This window comes from Rhineura floridana, chromosome 6 (assembly GCF_030035675.1).
Source record: "Rhineura floridana isolate rRhiFlo1 chromosome 6, rRhiFlo1.hap2, whole genome shotgun sequence".
Taxonomy (NCBI): Eukaryota; Metazoa; Chordata; class Lepidosauria; order Squamata; family Rhineuridae; genus Rhineura; species Rhineura floridana.
In genome coordinates, this window is record NC_084485.1 from 66,738,624 (window position 1) to 66,763,986 (window position 25,363).

General features: G+C 42.4%; 1 protein-coding gene across 1 annotated transcript in view; it reads right to left on the reverse strand.

The window, feature by feature from the left end:
- The window catches only part of TMCC2 (transmembrane and coiled-coil domain family 2), a 151,330-nt gene extending 128,930 nt beyond the window's left edge, over positions 1-22,400 (reverse strand). The window contains 1 exon segment of the mRNA XM_061632170.1: positions 21,702-22,400. Within this exon segment, the coding sequence (XP_061488154.1) occupies positions 21,702-21,890 (189 nt within the window). The 5' untranslated portion in view covers positions 21,891-22,400.
- Positions 22,401-25,363: the final 2,963 nt, after the last annotated feature.

Here is a 25,363-nt window from a genome sequence, read left to right on the forward strand (position 1 = left end):
GCAAGGTCTGAGTGAGCGATGTCAATGAGATTAAACGGGAAACTTATTAACATAACCATCATCCAAGTCTATGCTCCAATGGCAAATGCAGAAGAAGAGGAACTAGAGAGATTTTATGCACAAGTACAGAAGGAAAGTGATCACACACCAAAACAAGATGTGCTGATAATCATGGGGGACTGGAATGCAAAAGTAGGGAACAGAGAAGAACTAGGAATTGTGGGGAAATTGGGCTTAGGAGACAGAAATGAAGCAGGAGAAAGACTTATTGAATTCTGTGAAGCCAATAATTTGTTTCTTGCGAACACATTTTTTGAACAACTGAAAAGAAGACCGTACACGTGGACATCACCAAACGGTCAATATAGGAATCAAATTGGTTATATAATTGGTAGCAGAAGATGGAGAAGTTCAATACTTTCTGCGAAAACAAGACCAGTAGCAGACTGTGGTACAGATCATGAACTGGTCGTATTGAAAACCAGAGTAAAGCTAAAGAAGAACAACAAAGCATGCATAATGCCAAAATACATTTTAAATAACATCCCAGAAGAATATAAAGATCAAATAAGGAACAGATTTGAGGCTTTAAACTTAGCTGACAGAGAACCAGAAGAACTATGGAGTGAAGTCAGAGACATTATTAGGAAAGAATGCAAAAAGACAATACCTCTAGTTAAAAACAGAGAAAGACCTCAATGGATGACTGAAGAAACTCTTAAAATGGTTAAAGAGAGAAGGAAAGCAAAAGCAAGAGGAGATAGAAACACGGTCAGAACCATAAATGCAACAATACAGCGACTAGTACATAGGGACAAAGAGAACTATCAAAATAGAATAGAAATAGAAATAGAAGAGGACAACAAAATGGGAAGAACAAGAGCCCTATTCCAAAAGATTAGAGAAATGAAAGGGAAATTTAAGCCAAGAGTAGGGATGTTGGATAATCACACTGACTGATTGAGATGAAATCAAAGGAAGATGGAAGCAATACACTGAAGAACTCTATAAAAGAGAAGCCAGGATGACAGATTCATTCATGGAGGAACCGTATGATGAAGAACCAGAAATGTTAGAATGCGAGGTGAAAGCTGCTCTTAAAATACTTGGAAGAAACAAATCACCAGGAACAGATGGCATACCAATGGAGTTGCTACAAGCTACTGAGACTGAATCTGTCCAAATTTTGACAAAAATCTGTCAAGAAATATGGAAAACTAAACAATGGTCCACAGACTGGAAGCGTTCAATAAACACCCCAATTCCAAAGAAAGGGGATCCCAGAAAATGCAGTTATTATCCAACTATTGCCTTAATATCCCATGCAAGTAAAGTAATGCTCAAGATTCTACAACAAAGGCTCTTACCATATATGGAGCGAGAAATGCCAGACGTCCAAGCTGGATTTAGAAAGGGAAGAGGCACCAGAGATCATATCGCAAATATACATTGGATAATGGAACAGACCAAGGAATTTCAGAAGAAAATCACCCTGCGTTTTATAGATTACACCAAAGCCTTTGACTGTGTAGATCATGAAAAACTATGGAATGCTTTAAAAGAAATGGGGGTGCCACAGCATCTGATTGTCCTGATGCGCAACCTATACTCTGCACAAGAGGCTATTGTAAGGACAATGGAGAAACCGATTGGTTCCCAATAGGAAAGGCTGTAAGACAGGGGTGTATTTTATCACCCTATTTGTTTAACCTATACGCAGAACATATCATACAAGAAGCGGGATTGGACCAAGATGAAGGAGGTGTGAAAATTGGAGGGAGAAATATCAATAATTTAAGATATGCAGACAATACCATACTACTAGCAGAAACCAGTAATGATTTGAAATGAATGCTGATGAAAGTTAAAGAGGAAAGCGCAAAAGCAGGATACAGCTGAACATCAAAAAGACTAGTGTAATGACAACAGAACATTTATGTAACTTTAAAGTTGACAATGAGGACATTGAACTTGTCAAGGATTATCAATACCTCGGCACAGTCATTAACCAAAATGGAGATTACAGTCAAGAAATCAGAAGAAGGCTATAACTGAGGAGGGCACAGCTATGAGAGAACTAGAAAAGGTCCTCAAATGCAAAGATGTATCACTGAACACCAAAGTCAGGATCATTCAGACCATGGTATTCCCGATCTCTATGTATAGATGTGAAAGTTGGACAGTGAAAAAAGTGGATAAGAGAAAAATAAACTCATCTGAAATATGGTGTTGAAGGAGAGCTTTGTGGATACCATGGACTGCGAGAAAGACAAATAATTAGGTGTTAGAACAAATTAAACCAGAACTGTCACTAGAAGCTAAAATTATGAAGCTGAGGTTATCATACTTTGGACACATTATGAGAAGACAGGATTCACTAGAAAAGACAATAATGCTGGGAAAAACAGAAGGGAGTAGAAAAAGAAGAAAGCCAAACAAGAGATGGATTGATTCCATAAAGGAAGCCACAGACCTGAACTTACAAGATCTGAACAGGGTGGTCCATGACAGATGCTCTTGGAGGTCGCTGATTCATAGAGTCGCCATAAGTCGTAATCGACTTGAAGGCACATAACAACAACAACAATGATGGGACTTTACTGTATATTTGTTTTTTTCTCTTTCTATCTTTTGCAAACTAGATTGATTTGAGATTTCAACCTGTTTTGTGACATTCTGTGGTGTCATTTATTGATACTGTTGTAGTTTTTTAATTGTTATTATGTTCTGAATTGTTTTTATTATATCGTTTTGTTCTTGTTATGGAAGCCTCTTTGAGGTCACCTGGTGATGAAAAGCTGCATACAAATATACTACATAAATAAAAATAAAATAATTGGTTACATGAATCAATTGTTAAGATATTTAATTAATGTTTAACAGGAGCCCTGATTAATTGGGCAGCAGCTTTAAAAAAACAAATTTATTATTTAATGCACATACTCAAAAAAACTGCAGCTGGCAATCACCATCTTCAAAAAGACATCCTCAAATATAGGAGGAGACACCTCTTAAGATGATGCCCATTACAACACACATATGCATTATCTGCAAACGAAAGAAAGTACGCTTCTTGCTTCAGAAATATGCAGAAAATTTGATCCATATTGAAAGACAAATTTGATCAACGGAGTGACTAAAAAGTCAAGCAACAAATCAATTTTAAAAAGTTTAAATTAACTTACTCATTGCATTTGGAAAGCCATTTAAATGCACCACCAGAATTAGAGGACTAAGGGCACTTCCAGACTGTCACTATTTACAGGTAGAACTTAATCACATACCAGCAAATTCAGGTTGCACAATTACAGTTGATTGGGAGGTCTTGCACAACCAACCCACTTCCCCCAAATACCAGACTTTTTGTGATAAAGAAAGTGATGGAGAAAGTCTGGGATACCACTTGTTTTGATGCCACATCATCTAACTTCTCTGCAACCAAATCAGAATGAATGCTCATTAAATAGCCAACATCATTTAATCTCCCTGCAAATAAATCAGGATGAATGTTCAACAAACAAGTCCTCTAGAAGCGGCTTAACCTATACCACCAGGACCAGGCACAGGATTGTTCGATTCAAGAGCTCCTTAAAAATTGATTCGCACAGACGTGCAACAAGCTGTAGGGCACAGGAGCAGGTCTTACCCTACTACTACATGAAGAATGCTGCTGGATGGTGATAATGCGCCTTTGCAGATATGGATGTATGCTTGATATGCTTTGGCCTTGTCAGAGGCTGCTGGAGATAGAACAAAAAAGAAAAGCCTTTGCATCTGTGTTCTTGCAGTGAGCCCCTTAGGGTTAGAAACTGAAAAGTTCTGAGGGCTAGGATGTCTTTCCAGGCTCCAGGGCAACTCTATCCACTTAGGTGGATCATTGAGCTCTCTGGTAGGGCTATAAAAATTTCTAAGCGAAGGTTGGGTTTTGCCTGGGCAACAGTCAATCTGCTCAGCACTATCTGTGGCTCTTTTTCTCCTGGATTCAAGATTCTCTTCAGGCTCCAATCTCAGCAACTTGTGCTTCCTGCTCTAGATTGCCAATAGCCCAGCATCATCAAACGCTAACATGATCAGATCTACATGAAGCGGAACAGCACACACAAGTCCCACATTTGTTCCCACAACCCACAGCATGTATTACCTCATGCCCAGTAGCCTGATGATTCTGGGTTCCAATCTGAATGGCAAAGAATTGCAAATTGCAAAGAAATAAAAATATGAGTTGCAATGAAATAACCATGTTGCCAAAACATAAAGAACATAAATGGCTGTATGGATAGTAGATGCTTATAGACTACCTAATGTAACAAACCCTACGGCACCTACCCTGTGGAATTCCCTCCCCTTAAATATTAGGCAGGCACCATCTCTATTATCTTTTTATTATTATTATTATTTTATTATTATTATTATTATTATTATTATCTTTTTGGTGCCTATTGAAGACTTTCCTCTTTCAACAAGCCTTTTAAGTTGAGACCTATCCCAGTCTGCGCTGGAATTGCTTTTAATATGTTTTTAAATCTTTTTTTTTTTTAAAGCAATGTTTTTTTAACTTTTTTTAAGGTCCTCAAAGCTTTTAAAAATGTTTTTAAAGTTGTTTTGTTTTGTTTTAATGTATTTTAAGATCTGTTTTTATGATGTTTTAGAGTGTTTTTAGTGCTTTTGTTTGCCACCTTGGGCTCCTGCTGGGAGGAAGGGTGATCTCAAGATTGGACTACTGCAATGCACTTTATGTGGGGCTGCCCTTGAAGACGGTTCGGAAACTGCAGCTTGTGCAGAATGCAGCGGGCAGATTAATAACCGGGACCAAATGGTCGGAACATGTGACACCGATTCTGGCCCACTTGCACTGGCTGCCTATATGTTTCCGGGCCTGATTCAAGGTGCTGGTTTTAACCTATAAAGCCTTACACGGCACGGGCCCACAATACCTGATGGAACGTCTCTCCCGATATGAACCTACCCGTACACTACGCTCAACATCAAAGGCCCTCCTCCAGATGCCTACTCAGAAAGACGCCCGGAAGGCGACTACAAGAAAGAGGGCCTTCTCGGTAGCGGCCCCCAAACTATGGAACACCCTTCCTGACGAGGTACGCCTGGCGCCTACTTTACTATCTTTTCGGCGCCAGGTGAAAACCTTCCTCTTTGCCCAAGCATTTTAATATTTTATTATTTTAATATCTTTTTTTAATAATTTTTAATAATTTTAGCTTTTGTATTTAATGTTGTAAAGATAGTTATATGTTCCATCTTTTTCTTTGAATTACTTTTGATTTGTATTTAATATGGGTTTATTATGTTAATCTTGCTTTTGTTATATGTTTAAATTGTTGATTTGGTGATTAGGTGGTTTTAAATTGAATGTAAATATATTTTTATTTGATGTACACCGCCCAGAGAGCCTTGCTATGGGCGGTATAAAAATTGAATAAAATAAAATAAAATAAAATAAATAAATAAATAAATAAAAATAAATAAATAGATTTGTTTAAAAAACCGGTGACACATACACTTAATCGTCAACAGGGGTGGGGAACCTATGGCCTTCTAGAAGTTGTTGGAGTAGAGCTCCCATCATCCCTTACCATCTGCTACTCTCACTGGGGCTGGTGGGAGTTACAGTCCATCAGCATACGGAGGGCCACAGGTTCCTCACTCCACTTTAGAAAATGGTATGTGCAACGAATTAGTTTTGTACATACCACACTGGTTCTAACGTTAGTGTAGACTCATGTCAACTAGGAGCTGTAAGCAACTGGAGTCCCTTTTTGTTTTAGAAACAGCTGCGTGGAGCCATCTAGCACAGCACCGTTTAATTTAAAACACGCCTCCCATTTCTCTTATTCAGTCCAAAGTGACTTGAATAGGAACATAGGAAGCTGCCTTGTATCGAAACAGATTACTGGTCTATCTAGCTCAATAACAGCTATACAGACTGGCAGCAGCTCTTCAGGGAGGCAGAAACCAGTGAAGACTGGTGGCTCCAATATAAATTTATTTATTTATTTATTTATTTCCATTTCTATACCGCCCTTAGCCAATGGCTCTCTGGGCGGTTCACAGCAAGGAGTAAAATACAATACAATAAAAATCAGTTAAAATCCCTAAAACAGACAACTTAGCATTTAACAACTTGATATAAAATAACTTATACAATTAAAATGCCTGGGAGAATAAAAAGGTTTTGACCTGGCGCCGAAAAGATAGAAGAGTAGGCGCCAGGCGCACCTCAACAGAGAGACTATTCCATAATTCGGGGGCCACTACTGAAAAGGCCCTGGATCTCGTAACAGCCCTCCGAGCTTCCCCATGGGACGGGACTTGGAGGAGGGCCTTAGACGTTGAACGTAGTGAACGGGTAGGTTCATAGCGGGAGAGGCGTTCCGCAAGGTATTGTGGTCCCGCACCGTGTAAGGCTTTATAAGTCAAAACTAGCACTTTGAATCTAGCCCGGAAACAAATAGGTAGCCAGTGCAAACTCGCCAAGACAGGTGTTATATGTGCGGACCGTCTGGTCGTTGTCAGCAGTCTAGCTGCTGCGTTTTGCACTAGCTGTAGTTTCCAAATTGTCTTCAAAGGCAGCCCCACGTAGAGTGCATTGCAGTAGTCCAATGAGTGAATCTGCTCCGGGTCTGAACTTTTGAGGAGGTGTCCAGGGTTCTGAAAGCACCTTGGACAACTCCTTGAAAATTCAGACTAAAACCCGGAGCAGATTCACTGCCCCACTGACATTGGAGCCACCAGTCTCCACTGGGGGGAACATTCCCAGCCCTACCTGAAGATGCCAGGGATTGAACCTCAGATCTTCACATGCAAAGCAGATGGCCTGACACTGAACTATGGCCTTTCTCCTCTGTGGCATAAGCAGAGAACAAGTGCAGGAGGTAAGAAGACAGGGTTGGCTGGTTCCGATACCAGAAAGTGTGGATTGTTGCAGAAGGCCTGCTTCCAAACACTTTATCATTATAACAAATAATAATGATGAACTTAACATTTAGAGGAAGTTATGCAGCACAAGCCCCCATGCACCACATCTGTAACTGTGCACACAAGAGAGGGGGCGAAATCCATCGTTAACCCAGGCAGTGGCTGATAAATGATTTCTCAGGATGGTCACTAATCATGACATTCCGGAGCCCAAGCTGGTATTGCTCATGCTGCCTGTCAGCAAATATATTCAGGTAACCCGCAGGGCTTGGCTCACCTTGACAATGACCTTCCAAGACTGAAAGGCAATAGATTACTCTCCCACAGGACACACATTTTATGCATGCTATGCAAGAGCTCTGACATCAGACATACTAATCTTCATGGGTAAAAAAGGGCAAAGTGACACATTTGCCCACTCCAGCTATTCCACTAGGCAAGACATTAATGGCTCCTGACAGAAGTAGGCTTCTAATCTTTAGAAAAGAAAAGTCTGAAACAGTCTCTCCAGAATGGGGACAAGGCAATTCAGTGGTTTAAAAACTGAGCTGAGTAGAGTTGGTATTTTATACTGCATTTTAATTTAGAGCTTCACAAATGCCATCCTGGGGAGGATTTTTCTTTGCTATCCCCTGGGTTTTGTAGAGTAGAACAGGATGGTAGGAGCACCTTTTTCATAAGGCAAGGTTAGGAAGTTTCTTCGCACATTTGTGCCACATTCACAATGTATTTGCAAGTTGAAGGACTGCTGCTAATTAACATAACCTGCATGCTATTTTAACCAACACAGCAGATGAGGAATTACAGGTGGTAGAAAGATTGCACCTACAATCTTCTATTTTGAAATCATACCACTTAAATGTGAAAATTGTGAGTCAACCTCTGCAAAACCTTTGTGGAAACTGAACACTTACAACAGATTTGAATTCCCCTTTGTCCACTTCAACCCCTGTATGCATTTTACAGTGTTTATTGCTGCAACATGAGGACTAGAAACTTGCTGCTTTTGTTTCCAAATGGAAGTTGGGTTTCTTGTGAGATGCAAAGCAAAATGTTTATGTACGTGTAAATATGTAGAATTCTGAAAGAGGCACAAAAGAGCCCAAAGGTGATCAAATTGAACCTGTTATCTAAAAACAAATGAAGGCCATTTTTTCCTGAACAGATGATATCATGACCGAGGGCAATTTCTCCTTTCTCCATGGGTGCACATCATGGCATGTCTCATACAAACTACTGGGAATAGTTTTGAACAAGCATTCCCTAACCTTCAAGTATCTTTGGTATACCATTTTAATTTGTTAAGCACTCCTCCCTCTTTTGAGTCATGATGAATAAACTCCTCCCACCCAGATTCAGAATGGACTCAGGTAAAATTTTAATTTACTGAGTATTGATTGGAGTTGCAGGTTCAGGCTGAAGACTGATGACACAGGTCTCTAGCTCCTTCTTTGGCTCCTAATTCCTGTTTCTAGTCTCCCTCCCTTGCTGTGTTGCACTTTGCCTGAATTCCCTGATATTATTGAGCTTGAGCTGTTGCCTGACTTTGTCTCTCAATCACATTTGAACCTACACTAATTCTCCGTACTTGACCTTGCTTTGTTTGGACTGTGCTGCATCTGCAACTCTGCTTTCTTTGATGAGTACTTGGCTGAAAGCTTTATGTCATCTGTAACTGGGACCTTAACCTCTGAGAGCATTCCTTGAAGTGTGACATCCTACTTCACTGTAGACCCAACGAAAATCTCTCTTCCCCCTCCCATGCTTCTATTAGATCTAGAAAACAAGCTCTCATTGGGTTCTCATTGGGTTCTGGGCTTGGAAGGGAGCCAACTTGAGCTTCACAGGACCAAATTATATTCTATTACATTTGGCAAAATGTGTAAGAGAAAAATACACCCAGATTGACATTTTGCTAGCTTAAGCATTTAGGTCTTCATTTATTACAAACACAGCATGCATGCAAACACAAGCAAAAGAAAAATGAGACCCAAGGCTGTCATTTACTAGCTTTTCACTCAAAAATCTTTATAAAGAAAAAAAAAGTGCAATATGCTGGTGGTTGGTGAAGCAGAGCTGAGGCATCGTCTGAGGCAGGGATGAGGAACCTGTGTCCCTCCAGATGTTCTTGCATGACAACTCCTTTCATCCCTGACCATGGGCCATGCAGGCTGGAGCTCATAGGTGTTGGCATCAAGTATCTTTTTTTGCAGAACATTCAGGCCTTAATGTTCTGCAGGTGGGCCACAGGTTCCCCCTTCCTGGTCTAAGGACACAATTCTTGCTTTGAATGTGAAAGATCATGGGTTCAGCACCCAAACAAGCCCATGCAACCAGGGACAGGCCACACCATTAGGAAGGGACTGTGCCTCAATAATGGAACACATACTCTGCACATGGAAGTTTTGAGGTACAACTCCTGAGATCTCTAGTTCTAAAGGATCATGTAGCCGGTGACAAGAAAGACTCTCGCCTGAGATCCTTGAGGACTGATGGTGGCCAGAGTAGACAATGCTGGGCCAGATAGATGGATAGTCTGAACTGGTATAAGGCAGCTTCCTATGTTCCTATGAAAAGGAAGATGGCCAGTGCTGCTGTATGGCAACCAAGATGAACACCCAAACCCACAGGCAACACAAGGTTATAGACGCATGAGAGAGTAAAAAGTATGCAATGTTGCAAATTACACACACACACACTTTTGGCTGTCGGTCCACTCACCATCTGATCTGGCCCTGCCCATCATATACGGAATAAACGGACAGTTCTCCCAATGGAGGGCTGTAGAAAGTGGAGTCCCTCAAGGATCGGTATTGGGACCTGCACTTTTCAACTTGTTCATTAATGACCTAGAATTAGGAGCGAGCAGTGAAGTGGCCAAGTTTGCTGATGACACTAAATTGTTCAGGGTTGTTAAAACAAAAAGGGATTGCGAAGAGCTCCAAAAAGACCTCTCCAAACTGAGTGAATGGGCAGAAAAATGGCAAATGCAATTCAATATAAACAAGTGTAAAATTATGCATATTGGAGCAAAAAATCTGAAGTTCACATATACGCTCATGGGGTCTGAACTGTCGGTGACCGACCAGGAGAGAGACCTCGGGGTTGTAGTGGACAGCACGATGAAAATGTCGACCCAGTGTGCGGCAGCTGTGAAAAAGGCAAATTCCATGCTAGCGATAATTAGGAAAGGTATTGAAAATAAAACAGCCGATATCATAATGCCGTTGTATAAATCTATGGTGCGGCCGCATTTGGAATACTGTGTGCAGTTCTGGTCACCTCATCTCAAAAAGGATATTATAGAGTTGGAAAAGGTTCAGAAGAGGGCAACCAGAATGATCAAGGGGATGGAGCGACTCCCTTACGAGGAAAGGTTGCAGCATTTGGGGCTTTTTAGTTTAGAGAAAAGGCGGGTCAGAGGAGACATGACAGAAGTGTATAAAATTATGCATGGCATTGAGAAAGTGGACAGAGAAAAGTTCTTCTCCCTCTCTCATAATACTAGAACTCGTGGACATTCAAAGAAGCTGAATGTTGGAAGATTCAGGACAGACAAAAGGAAGTACTTCTTTACTCAGCGCATAGTTAAACTATGGAATTTGCTCCCACCAGATGCAGTAATGGCCACCAGCTTGGACGGCTTTAAAAGAAGATTAGACAAATTCATGGAGGACAGGGCTATCAATGACTACTAGCCATGATGGCTGTGCTCTGCCACCCTAGTCAGAGGCAGCATGCTTCTGAAAACCAGTTGCCGGAAGCCTCAGGAGGGGAGAGTGTTCTTGCACTCTGGTCCTGCTTGCGGGCTTCCCCCAGGCACCTGGTTGGCCACTGTGAGAACAGGATGCTGGACTAGATGGGCCACTGGCCTGATCCAGCAGGCTCTTCTTATGTTCTTATGTTCTTATCATTGGCTCCAGCTCCTGATTGACTTTTCAATGGGTAAATGGCCCCTCTGCCTCCTCCCTCCCCTCCCCCATTGTCAGTTTTGCCTATCCTAGGACTATGACCTGGGAGACCAGGGTTCAAATCCCCACACAGCCATGAAGCTGACTGGGTGACCTTGGGCCATTCACTGCTTCTCAGCCTCAGAGAAAGACAATGGTAAACCCCCTCTGAATACTGCTTACTATGAAAAGCCTATTCATAGGGTCGCCATAAGTCGGCATCAACTCTGGTCCTGCTTGCGGGCTTCCCCCAGGCACCTGGTTGGCCACTGTGAGAACAGGATGCTGGACTAGATGGGCCACTGGCCTGATCCAGCAGGCTCTTCTTATGTTCTTATGTTCTTATCATTGGCTCCAGCTCCTGATTGACTTTTCAATGGGTAAATGGCCCCTCTGCCTCCTCCCTCCCCTCCCCCATTGTCAGTTTTGCCTATCCTAGGACTATGACCTGGGAGACCAGGGTTCAAATCCCCACACAGCCATGAAGCTGACTGGGTGACCTTGGGCCATTCACTGCTTCTCAGCCTCAGAGGAAGACAATGGTAAACCCCCTCTGAATACTGCTTACTATGAAAAGCCTATTCATAGGGTCGCCATAAGTCGGCATCAACTTGAAGGCAGTCCATTTCCATTTTATCCCCAACAAAAATAATGGGCATGTAAAATGGGAATGTTTATTTGCTTTCTAGAAGCAGTCTGCCTCAAGCCAGGTATGACTTCATTTTGTAAAAGCACTTGGAAATGGAGATTTGCTTTGCAGAACCAGCTTGACTCAAGTTGGCAACATCTGTTTATTTCGTGGAAGTACTGTAGGTTTCATGCCCAGCTTCACTAAAAACAAAGACACTCTCCTCTCTAATGATTCTGCAAGGTGTATCTTTTCAGTTGCAGAAATCCCATCTGAACTTGATGTCTGCTACTAGCAATGGTTTTTTTGTAAAAAAAATTCTACTTGCCTGTTTTCTTAGAAAAAATCAACAGAACATTTTTTAAAAATGCTACTTGGAAAATGGAATATGTCACTACATCTGGGTGAAGGTTGCCAAAAACTAATTTATCACAGATCAGTAAAAATGTGGCCAAAGCCAGCAATTAGAAACCAATTCTCCATATAACTTTCAATTCTTCCTTCTCTTTTAGTAAAATGAAGGTAAGTGTTTTCTTCTCACTGAATTTATTGTGAACTCAGGCCTCCTGTTGCTGAGCTTATAACTACTGCCCATCCAATTCTAGGTAGAATAAGGTCATCCATCTGCTGCTGCTTCTTGCCAGGACTTTTCCCCAGTCCACTTCTGCTACTAAAGACTTGCTCGTAATCAGATGACCTGAACTTGTATTTGGAAAACATATATATAGGCAGCATGGCACTCCTGCCTCCCTGATAATTGAAAATACAGGACAACATATTATTTCCTGCTAAAGCTTCAACAGAATATTAAGGCCCAAATGTTCTGCAACAAAGAGACTTGACACCAACCTACATATTTTTTTATAATACCACTTTTGTTATTAAATTAACAGATCAAACCCAGCTTTAACCAATGAGGTGAAGGTGGGGCTGTTGATGTCATACTGAAATATAGAGGAACAATGACTGTGAATGAGAGCCCAGATTCAGTCCCCAGTTTGCCAGTAAAAGGCCAGCCTTTCCCAACCAGTGTTCCTCCAGATGCTGCTGGACCACAATTCCCATCTTTCCTGACCATTGGCAATGCTGGTTGAGGCTGATGGGAGTTGTGGTCCAACAACATCTGGAGGAACACTGGTTGGGAAAGGCTGTCCTAGGCTACTGTGTTCAAGGACTATTATTGGTCAGAGTTTATATGAGTAGGTTAAATGAAGGGAAAACAGTCCAACTCAAGGCTACTTATCACTTCACAACAGAGATGGGGAACCTGTGCTTCTCCAGAAGCTGATGAAATCCAAGTTCCATCAGGCCCATCCAGCACAGCCAATAGTGAACACAGTCAATAGGCATTGTAGTCCAGCAACATTTGGGGGGCCACAGGTTCCCCATCCCTGCTTTACAAATACAGGGATGGAAAATGGAAATGGACTGCCTTCAAGTCGATTCCAACTCATGGCGACCCTATGAATAGGGTTTTCATGGTAAGCAGTATTCAGAGGTGGTTTACCATTGCCTTCCTCTGACGATGAGAGGCAGTTACTGGCCCAAGGTCACCCAGTGAGCTTTATGGCTGTGTGGGGATTTGAACCCTGGTATTGCAGGTCATAGTCCAACACTCTAAACCCAGCCTTTCCCAACCGCTGTGCCTCCAGATGTTGTTGGACCACAACTCCCATCAGCCTCAGCCATTGGCAATGCTGGCTGAGGCTGATGGGAGTTGTGGTGCAACAACATCTGGAGGAACACTGGTTGGGAAAGCCTGCTCTAACCATTATGCCACACTGGCTCTCAGTACAGGGGTAAGGAAGGACAAGTGAGCTTGCATTTCCATTTTATTAATTGTATTAATTTTATTTATTATTTGATTTATATCCTGCCCTTCCTCCCAGCAGAAGCCCAGGGCAGCAAACAAAAGCAGTAAAAACACTTTAAAACATCATAAAAACAGACTTTAAAATACATTAAAACAAAACATCTTTAAAAACATTTTAAAAGCTTTCAAGACATCTTTTTTTTAAAAAAAGGTTAAAAAAATATTGGTGTTTTTTTAAAAAAAAAAGGTTTAAAAACATATTAAAAAGCAATTCCAACACAGATGCAGACTGGGATAAGGTCTCAACTTAAAAGGCTTGTTGAAACAGGAAGGTCTTCAATAGGCAACAAAAAGATAACAGAGAGGCGCCTGTCTAATATTTAAGGGGAGGGAGTTCCACAGGGTAGGTGCCGCCACACTAAAGGTCCATTTCCTATGTTGTGCGGAATGGACCTCCTGATAAGATGGCATCTGCAGGAGGCCCTCACCTGCAGAGTGCAGTGATCGACTGGGCATATAAGGGGTAAGACGGTCTTTCAGGTATCCTGGTCCCAAGGTGTATATGGCTTTGTACACCAAGACTAGAACCTCGAACTTGGTCCAGTAGCAAATGGGCAGCCAGTGCAATTCTTTCAGCAGCAGGGTGACATGCTGGTGATACCCTGTCCCAGTGAGCAGTCTCGCTGCAGCATTTTGCACCAGCTGCAGCTTCTGGACCAACCTCAAGGGCAGCCCAACATAGAACGCATTACAGTAATCGAGCCTAGAGGTTACCAGTGCATGGACAACAGTGGTCAGGCTGTCCAGGTCCAGAAATGGCTGCAGCTGTCTTACCAGCCAAAGCTGGTAAAAGGCACTCCTAGCCAGTGAGGTCACTTGGGCCTCTAGCAACAAAGATGGATCCAGGAGCACCCACAGACTATAGACCTGCTCTTTCAGAGGGAGTACGACCCCATCCAAAGCAGGCAACTGACCAATTATCTGAACTTGGGAACCACCAACCCATAGCGCCTCTGTCTTGCTATGATTCAGACTCAGTTTATTAGCCCTCATCCAGCCCACCACTGAGTCCAGGCAGTGGTCCAGGGCTTGCATAGCCTCTCCCGATTCAGATGTTACAGAGAAAAAGAGCTGGGTATCATCAGCGTACTGCTGACACCTTGCCCCAAATCTCCTGATGATCACTCCCAAGGGCTTCATATAGATGTTAAACAGCATGAGGGACAAGATGGTACCCCACGGCACCCCACAGTACATCTGCCAGGCCCCCCCAAAGACAATCACCCAATGCTATTATCTGAAAATGACCTTGGAGATAGGATTGGAACCACTCTAAAACAGTGCCTCCAATACCCATCTCACCAAGCCGGCCCAGAAGAATACCATGGTCAATAGTATCAAAAGCCGCTGAGAGGTCAACAGGATCACACTCCCCCTGTCCTTTTCTTGATAAATGCCATCCATCAGGGCGACCAAGGTGTATAATACCACAAGGTGTATAATGTGAAAAGGCAATTCCCATTTTGAGATGCATAGGCTGCAGAAATAAACAGAACTTACACATCTCCCCTTACAAGGCCACCTCCAGAGGGTGGCAGGATCAGGCATTTGCAAAGCCTCAAAACCACCAGAAGGTCCACTGCCCAAATACCATCCAGACTTCGCATGCCGAGACATCCAATGCAAGAAAATTTTCAGTTTGTGGACTCTAATTTTTGCAGGTTAACGAAGCCCACTGAGAGTGTCTTGCCTAAGCCCTCAAAATCCTCAAGTCAGCACTCAGGGAATGCATATTAAACTTTGCACAGGAAAGCAGAAGCTTGAGGATATGAATGCATCCGCTTGCCCCCAAAGTGGTAACCCATGAAGACGTATTCATATAATACCTTTTGTTAAAAGCCTTCTAAACTTCCATCCATAGATGTGTCACTTACCACCCCAAACTAAGTCTGCCTATAATGTGGTCCAAAGTCAGGGCCAAGTGTTTCCATGTACAGTATGTGGAATCAACTTGAAAAGGTGAATTGCATGCATTACAATTATCCTACTGACCACAACCCAGGGTCATGCTCCCTCTAGATACCTACTTGGTGAGCATAGCCCAGTGACAGCAATTTGAAAGGTCCCTCACATGAGGCCAGAGAACTATTACATTTTTATGCAGTTCAGTCCAGTCATTTTAAGATAGTTTTCAACAGCATCGTTCATTGTTGTTTGTAGACTTCACAGGGAAGCAGCGACAGAGGTATGACAGCCTTGCATAAATCTACTATATACAACATACAGTATGCTCACTGTAGAAGAACCAGTTTTACATTTAGAGATTTGGCAGTGAGCAGACAGAAAGCAGCTTAGTCTCGATTCAAACAAATAATTGCTTAGGCTGTAGATCTCCACCGAAATCAAGGTTTTATAGGGCCAGGTGAAAGCCTATTGGGGTTTTGTGTCACCTCATAGCTACTGGACTAAAAAGTGGCCTGCCTTGCTGCTACTTCATGTAGATAATAAATAGCATGGGGAACAGGATGGAACCCTGTAGGACAAAACACAATTGCTCTGGGACTGAGCAGAAGTCCCCCAATGTACCCTCTGGTAGTGGTCCTGGAGATAAGAATGTAACATGGGGTTCTTAACTTGCAATCAACCAAGCCACTCGAGAAGGATACCATGGTAAATGGTATCAAAAGACACTGGGGTGGTCTTCGAGTATCAACAGGATAGCACCCTTCCTGTCTCCCTCCTAATAAAGGTTATCAGTTACGGCAACCAAAGCTGTTTCAGTGCCAAATTCAAACCTGATACCAGACTGAAATAGGTCTAGGTACAGACATGCCTATAACTAGTCAGCCACCATCCTCTGTTACTTTGCCCAAGAAAGGGGCATTTGTAACTAAGCAGTAGTTATCCAGTATCCCAGGATCCATGGAGGGCCTCATGAGGAGGGGGCGCACTACTGCCTCTTTCAGGGTGGCAGACATTATGCCCTCCCTTAGTGAGGTGTTAACCACTCCCTAGACTTGCCAAGCCAATTCCTTCTGGCTAGTTCTTACCAGCCAGGATGGGTAAGGATCAAGAGAAACACGTGAGTGTTTTTAGTGCTTTTGTTGGCTGCCCTGGGCTCCCTACTGGGAGGAACAGCAGGATATAAATCAAATAAATAAACAAAAAGAGAACAGCTTGTCAGCCTAATCCCTGCAAGGGTCCTCCCCACATCCTCAGGCTACCAAAGCTGACACTGATGCCACAAAGTATGATTACACATCAGCTGGATCTGCAATAATTGTTGCATCAAGTTTCGAGCGGATGAGAGCAACTTTTCCCTCAAAGTGCTTTGCAAACTTATTAGAGCAGGACGAGTAATTTGATATTCCAAGGATGAGATTGGTCTTAACCAGCCCAGTCACAACTCTAAAGTGTTCTTCACTGCCACAGGTAGGCACGATTATGTGGCCATTCCTATGTCTGGTTGTATTTGCTATCAGACTTGTGCCACTTGCACTCCACTTTGTAGCCCAAAGCTTCTCAGAAAACCAAAGCATTCTCCAGGCTCCATAAGAGCAGAGTTAGCACTTACAATGGGAAGGGCTACAGCTCAGTGGTAGAGGATCTGCCTTGCATGCAAAAGGTACCAATTTCAATCCCCAGCATCTCTAGGTAGACTTGGGAGAGACTCCCTGTCTGAAACGCCAGAGAGCTGCTGCCAGTCAGTGTAGACAGCACTAAGCTAGTGGGTCCAACTCAGTGGGTCCAACTCAATATAAGGCAGCTTCCTATGCTCTTAAACAATCCTGTTAATGGCTCTTTTCATCTTGCCATTCCACAGCAAGGCCAGGGCACAGCCATGCAAACTGGAAGCATCTCCAGAGCATTCAGGAACCCCTCATTCCATAGGTCTCCAGGGGCACATCATCTTCATAGGTCCCTCATCGCTGCCTCCAGACTGCCTGCCTTCACAGTCCCTCTGGGCAGAAGCCCGACTTCTAACTCCAGTGGGAATTGAGAACACCCTAAACAAGCATGGAGACACTCTCTTTTGTACTTTTATGTCACTTATTTCAGGGATACACCCTGACATTAAAAATCGGATCTGGGTGGCGAATTGCTGAGCTTTTGGTATTTCAGGTTCACTTTCTAGCTAGTGTAAACTAACACAGTTCTTCTGAAGATGATGAGTTACAGCCATCTGTGTTTCCTGCTTCACTGCATTAGTGTTTCATGCTATAAAATGGAGACCACAGATGCTCCTTTATTTTTGCAAAGCATGGCAAAAAAAAAGGAAAAGAAAAAAAGAAAAACATCACACACACTAAGCATGCTTATTGCTAAGTGCTAATTGTTATTGCTGACCACTGTGCTATCAGCAGAAGTGGAGTACATACAACAATTTATTACGGTCAAAGACCAATTAAATATATATATATATATATACCTTTTTTTAAAAAAAGAAAAAACATACAATACAGCCTTAAAATTTATAAAACTATACTAATACTATTCAGTCGAAGACTGGCTTTGCACAGTAAACATACTTCCATAAACAGAGTATTAACAATTTAAAGTTGAGATCAGACTTTTCCTGCGGGCTATTGCAGCAACACAAAATCTTGCAACCATGTCAGAGATATAAGGGACACGATCTTCCAGTAAAAGGTACAACTTGTTTTTACCATGGGTGCTGGCCCTTATGTTGGAGAGACAAGGGGAGATGAATCGTGATCGGAGGTCGGAGTAGAGGTGACAATGAAGAATAACATGTTCCACCTCCTCCACCGCCCCCGTGTTACAAATGCAAAATCTCTCTAGGCGGGGAACTTTCTTATACCTACCCTCTAGGACTGCAGAAGGCAAGTCATTAAATCTGGCCCAGGAAGAAGCCTTCCTATATTTAGGAGTACATATTTCTTGCATTAGCATATAATGGGTTTTTGAAAAACACCAGTTGTGGTCTCTACCTGATTCTTTTCAGGGTGGGGGGAAAAGGATAAAAAATAATTAGCATTCCATATTTCTTCTGGTCACAATATACTCAGCATTCCAATTAAATACTGGAATTAGAAGAGAAATGTTCCTTGTTTTTCTTTTAAGGCCACTAGTATTTCTAGTACAGTATTTCTTATATGCCACTATTTGAAATTTCCTGATGCTCCATAAGTCTTATGCCATTTGTGCCTCTCCCATTCCAAGAACCGATAAAAGGTCTGCTGTGGAATTTATCAAATAGCCACTTCTGCAGCAGTGCACTCTAAATATATATCTCAATTCCATCACCTGTAAATTTATTTGCTCTCTGGTTCTAGTACAGCCAAGCAAAAAGCATCCTAGGGGATTAAGAAGGAGCCATTTTCTGACTGTAAATGAGTTTAATCCTATCAGAGGAGATGAATGTTCCTTGTTGATCTCCTTAGTGGTTGCTGCAATGGTTTACTAAAGTGTATTCAACAGGTTATGTTCAGGGCATTATGTGTATTCAGTGTATTCAACAAAGACCCATTGTAGCCAAATTGCTTCAGTTGTTGCAGATGTAATGGTGAAAGAGGCCTCTACTGGTCTGACAAACACTGACGCTAACTGTGCTTGGTGTGTTTTACTAAGTCAATCTATTTGTCCATCTACCTCAGTACTGTCTGCTCTGACTGGCAGTGGCTCTCCAGGGTCTCAGGCAGAGTCTTTCCCATTCCCTGCTACCTGATTCTTTTAATTTCAGATGCCAAGAATTGAATCAGGGACCTTCTGCATGCAAAGCATGTGTTCTATCCTTGCACCTGATTTGTAAGCTACAGCTAGTGCAAAATGCTGCTGCTAGAGTGCTCAGTAGGTGGGGGGAAACCAGCTTTGGACATATTACACCAATGATAAAAGATCTGCACTGGCTGCCTATTAGCTACCAAGCTAAGTTCAAGATTTGTAGGTGACACTTCAAACCCTTTACAGCTTGGGACTAGTGAGTGTAGCAGACTGGCTTCCCCAGTGTAGACCCAAATAAGATCTTCCAAGAAAACCCTGCTGGTCATTAATGATTAGCAAATTGTCACTTGGTGACAACATACCAGTGGGCTATCTCAGTGGTGGAGACCACCTTTTGGAACGCCCTTCCCCAGATGGTTCGAGAGGAGGAGGCAGTAACCAGTTTTAAATGTCTTTTAAAGACACACATGTTTATCCCTCTCTTCTGGACTCCGATTCCTAATTGTCAACTTTTTTTTTCTTTTTGTGTGCTGCTCAATGAGAAATAGGACAGACAAAAGGAAGTACTTCATTACTCAGCGCATAGTTAAACTATGGAATTTGCTCCCACAAGATGCAGTAATGGCCACCAGCTTGGATGGCTTTAAAAGAAGATTAGACAAATTCATGGAAGACTACTACTAGCCATGATGGCTGTGCTGTGCCACCCTAGTCAGAGGCAGCATGCTTCTGAAAACCAGTTACCGGAAGCCTCAGGAGGGGAGAGTGTTCTTGCACTCAGGTCCTGCTTGCGGGCTTCCCCCAGGCACCTGGTTGGCCACTGTGAGAACAGGATGCTGGACTAGATGGGCCACTGGCCTGATCCAGCAGGCTCTTCTTATGTTCTTATATAGTTTTATTTAATTATTTTAAAGTTTTATTTGATAGTCATATTTTTATAAAGATTTATATTGACTTTTAAAAATTATATTTTACATAAACTGCTTACAGATTTATATTAAGCAGTATATAAATTTTATGATAAATAAGCAGTACCTATGCTTACCTTCCAACCTGCCTCTGCAGAACTAATTCTGTAGGAACAGCACCAACAATCTCCTGCTAAGGTCACTAATAACTACAAATACTGAATAAAAATCAGCTTGCTGCCATGCAAGAAGTCTACAGAAATTACAAGTAAAAAAATGCTATACCTAAGATCAGCTTTCACCAACTTGGTGCTCTCTAGATGTTTTGGGCTATAACTCTCATCAGCCTCAACCAACATGCATAGTCCAAAATGTCTGCAGGGCACCAGGTTGGTGAAGGCTGCCTGCGATATATCAGTGACCAAAAAGGAAAGCAAAATTCTTCCAATTTATAAATGTTTTTCTGCTTGGTTGACTGGAATTGAGTCTTATTGGCCATAAGTGACTATGCAAATAGCTATTTCCAAGTCTCCAAAAAACAAAGTTCCTCTGGCACTCTCTGTCAATATCTGATTTACTAAAAAGGTTAATAAATATCACTCTATTTTTACAAAAGTAAAGTGACTCAAAATGTACAAGGAGGCCCTTGGGAATTCTGGGGAATTCCTGGACCCTCAGCCAATAAAACATTCATTCAGAGTATGCTCACCACACAACCCTTAACGCAAATCACTGCTAAGAATTGCTATTTCACATAATTTGTCTCTGTCATTTATCATTGGGTATAAAATTCTAGTTCATAATTTCTTTGGGTACATTTTGCAACCACATAAAGAACTAGATGGTTATATGAAAAAGGAAGCACTGAATCATGTCTTGCAACAGATAAATATAAGTGCAGCCATGCTGGGTCAGCCCAATGGCCCATTTAGATGCAGTGTTTTACCTGTGACAATGTCCAATATTAGGGGCTTTGGAGAAAATAAAGAACAAGACACAGGACCATGATAACAGAATGAGATCTCTCTTGACATTCACTTCAGGCTTCTTGTAAACCTGAGGATGAACCTGCATTCATGAACCATTTTGACAAAGAAATAGCCATGTGAAATTTGCTTAATTCTTCACTAAACCCAATTACACTATTAGCTTTCACAACATCCCATAGCATACAACTGGGCATAAGTTGACACAGAGAGAGAGCAAACAACAGTGAGTCACAGTACTCATGGAAGGTCCACTGGACAAAATTTGAGACCAGCTATGATTGTCTACTCAAGAGCACAATCCTGTATGTCTACTAAAAACTCCCACTGAATTCAACAAGAACTGCATCCAGGAAAACAGGCACAGAACTGCAGTCCAAATTTATTTATAGTGAAAATGATTGTGTGGCATGGTTGTTTCAAAAGTAATTGAATCTGACCATATCAGCACTGTCTGCACCAGTGCTGAAATGCATTATAAAATGTTTATCTGTATAAGAAGAATATGGCAAAGGTGAAGTAAAGATAGACCAATATTATTAATATGAGCACAAGAAAACCTAACACCAGGAACTTATCTAGTAAGCTGGATAGTGTTACCATTTGGTAAGCATTTGGTTGAGTGATGTGCCTTCAAAAAGACAACTCATAAATGCAACACTTGTAATTTTTTTTTGCAGTTGTCAGTCATTTAAACATCTGACAGTCAGCAACTGGCGTGTTGGCTCCAAGCAGCAATGCTACAAAACAATTGAAAATACCATTTAAAAAAAGACAGGTATATATTCTGAAGCTTACTTTTAAATCAGGAGGCTTACTCCGGGTAACAGGATGAGGTACAGGGTTTGGATTTGAGGCAGCCACATCTGACAGGGCAGTAGCCAAATCCCCAGGCTTGGTATCCATGGTAGACAGAATAGGGGCATCTTCAGCCCCAGCAAACTCTTCCTCTGGTTGCTGTAGCTCATCCGATTTGCACCTCTTCATTCTGGCTGAGAGGTCGGGCTTGCACTTCTGCTTCTTGAAAGCATTGCAGATGAAAATTAGGAGAGAAAAGAAAGGAAGGGAACACGACGGAAAGCGAGAGGAGGGCCAGACCGGCTTGATCACGACTGAAGACTGAAGTTCCTTACACCTGTGAGATGCAGGGAGCCGGACAGGCCATAGGGAGGAGCTGGGGAGAAGATGTCTCCATCCAAACGCACTGCACTGGGTAGCAGCAGGACTAGAACCACCACCGACCCTCTTCCTCCTCCCCCAAACTTTGGCTGCAATTAAAACTGCAAAAAGCACTTGCTGGAATTCGATGCGGGTGAGTGTGCAAATGACATGCACTGATAATCACCCTCCCCCTTCTCCTCCTCTCCTAGTAATCCTACTCACTGTTTAGAAAAGCAAAAAAGCGATCCAGATCTTCGCGCCGCCTTGCATGACTGCAAATTCCCTTCCCATAAGCGCATATCTTCTCCCTTCCTTTTAATGTTTTGGGCACCTGCTCGCTCGCTTTGCCCCTCCCTACCCCTACCCCTACCCTACCCCTACCCCTTGCAAAGAATCCACTTTACGCGGCTCCTGCTGAAGCTCACGAGCAAATCCCTCAGCCTAACCAGCCCATCCAGCTAGCCGGCATGATAGTCTGACTGACGCCAGACCGAACCAATCAGAGCTGAAGCCCGATCTGAAGAGTTGGAGGAGGGCATTCCTCTTAGCACTTTCCAGGCTTGGTTGGCCGGCGGCTCCCAGCCTCCCCCGCCCACCAGTTCCCTCCCGCTTCCCGGGAGCTGTCAATAGGGGAATGGTGCTGCACTGGGCTGCGGCTTTGCAGCACAGGCAGCAGCTCTCCTCGCAGCGTTGCGGGGGCAGCAGCAGGGGACTATATTGGCTAAGGCTCTCTGCCGTGAGTTTGGACCTCTCGTTGGACCCCGTCTAACTCTGATTTTGGAAATGGGGCTAATGGTCTCAGTGATGCATCGGGGAGGGGGAGGAAGAGGAGGAGAGTCGTCTCCTCTCCGATTGCCATGGGAACTCCGCCCCCCATCAGCTAGCTACTCGCCGAGGGCTGGCTTTGCCTTTGATTTATTTGTAGTTTCCACCCAAGCTTCGTATGTTGCAACTTTACAAACTTGATTGCCCTTCCATTATTATTTGTGTGTGCATTTCCGAAATGCACACCACAGCTGTGTCGTTCCTAATGACACAGAATCCTTGTATCTTCTTTCCCTTTTTCTTATACTGTATGTTTTTTCCTCCTCAGAGAAGGGCGGAGGTCTATTTGTAAAACTTGTTTTTGAGCCTTGCACAGGCCTACCTCAAGCTCTTTTTGTCTTATGACTACTAACCACGTTCACCATCATCTTTCTCTGTGTGTGTCTCCAATGTGCTAGGCTCTATTGTAGGACACGAATGTGTTCCCATAACCTGCCAAAATCAGATAATTAATAACAGAATCATAGAATTGCAAGGGGCCTATAAGGCCATCGATCCAACCCCCTGCTCAATGCAGAAATCCAGATAAAAGCATATCCAACAGGGGTCTGTCCAGCTGCCTCTTCAATGCCTCTAGTGTTGGAGAGCCCACCACCTCCCTAGGCAATTGGTTTTATTGTTGTACAGCTCTAACAGGAGGTTTTTCCTGATGTTCAGACGAAATCTGACTTCCTGTAACTTGAGCCCATTGTTCAGTATCCTGCATTCTGGAACTATCAAGAAGAGAGCCTGGCCTTCTTCTGTGTGACAACCTTTTAAGTACTTGAAAAGTGCTGTCATATCTCCTCTAAGGCATCTCTTCTTAAGGCTAAATATGCCCAGTTCTTTCAGTCTCTCGGCATAGGGCTTTGTTTCCAGTCCCCTGATCATCCTTGTTGCCCTCCTCTGAACCTGTTTGTCTGCATCCTTCTAAAAATGTGGTGTCCAGAACTGAACACAGTACTCAAGATGAAGCCTAATCAGTGCTGAATAGAGAGGAACAAATACTTCATGTGATTTGGAAACTATAATTCTGTTAGTGCAGCCTAAAACAGCATTTGCCTTTTTTGCAGCCACATTGCACTGTTGGCTCATATTCAGCTTGTGATCAACAACAATTCCAAAATCTTTCTTGCATGTAGTATTTTTGAGTATCCCCCATTCGGTTTCTTTTTCCTAGGTGTAGAACTTTGTACTAATCCCCATTAAATTTCATTCTGTTGTTTTCAGCCCAGTGCTCCAGCCTGTCAAGATCCCTTTAAATTTTGTTTCTGTCTTCCAGGGTATTAGCTATCCCTCCCAATTTTGCATAATCTGTAAATTTGATAAGCATTCCCTGCACCTCCTCATCTAAGTCATTAATACAACTGTTGAAGAGCACTGGGCCCAGGACTAAACCCTGCGATAACTCGCTTGTTGCCTCCCCCCAGTTTTAGAAGGAACCACTGATAAGCGCTCTTTGAGTACAATTCAGTAGCCAACTGTGGATCTACTTGATAGTTGTTCCATCCAGCCCACATTTAGTTAGCTTGCTAATCGGAATATCATGGGGCACTTTGTTAGAAGCTTTGCTTTTGAGATATGAGGTTCACAGCATTCACACAGTCTACCAGAGATGTTACCCAATCAAAAAATGATATAAGATTATCCTGGCAGGATTTGTTCTTGTCTCCCAACACCACCAATAAGTTCATAGCAGAGTACATGGTCTTCCTTCTATTTTATCCTCATATTAACCTCTTGAGATAAGTTAGAATGGGTTTACTTTCAGATAAGTATGTACACAATACATACTATATCTGGAAGTAATCCCAACCTAACATTGTAAATGATTGAGGGTTTTTTCAGTTAATAAAGAAAATAACCCATTTTAATCCACTTGGCTAAACCAAAGCATTCTTGCCAAACCAGTGCACTTCATATCTTTCTACAGAGAGGAAAGAATCCCACTCCAGATGAGCAGCTGTCTGACCCTGCTGGATTTTCCCTCAGTTTCACAATTAAATTACTAATCTTTTTAGCTGACACAAACCTGGATCTCCAGATAAAGCTTTACATTCTACAATACCATTTTGACAATAATTAGTCTGACAATAATCACAAGTGAACAGGTGTGGGTATCTCTTGCTTTAAAAGTTGGACAGTCTGTGATTGTAACCTTTCTGTTATGTACTTCCTACAATCTTCCACCTTGTGTTTGATCCAGCCTAGTCTACATCATCTTAAAAGCAATGCATTATATGAAAAGGATGCCTAAAATAAGAAAACATCTGATCACTGCCAGCAGTGTGTGGTTCAGTATTCTGTCTCTTGGAATTGTGTTGCCCTTTCATTTGCTTCTTTATCATCTGACATATAACAGTGTTTGTTGGTGTATATAATTTGAAAAGCATTGATACCCTATTTGTGTATTAGAAAACATTTGTAGGACATGAGCTGTGAAGCCTGAATCCCAGTATGATAGAGGCATTTGCTACAGGGCAATCCTGTAAAAA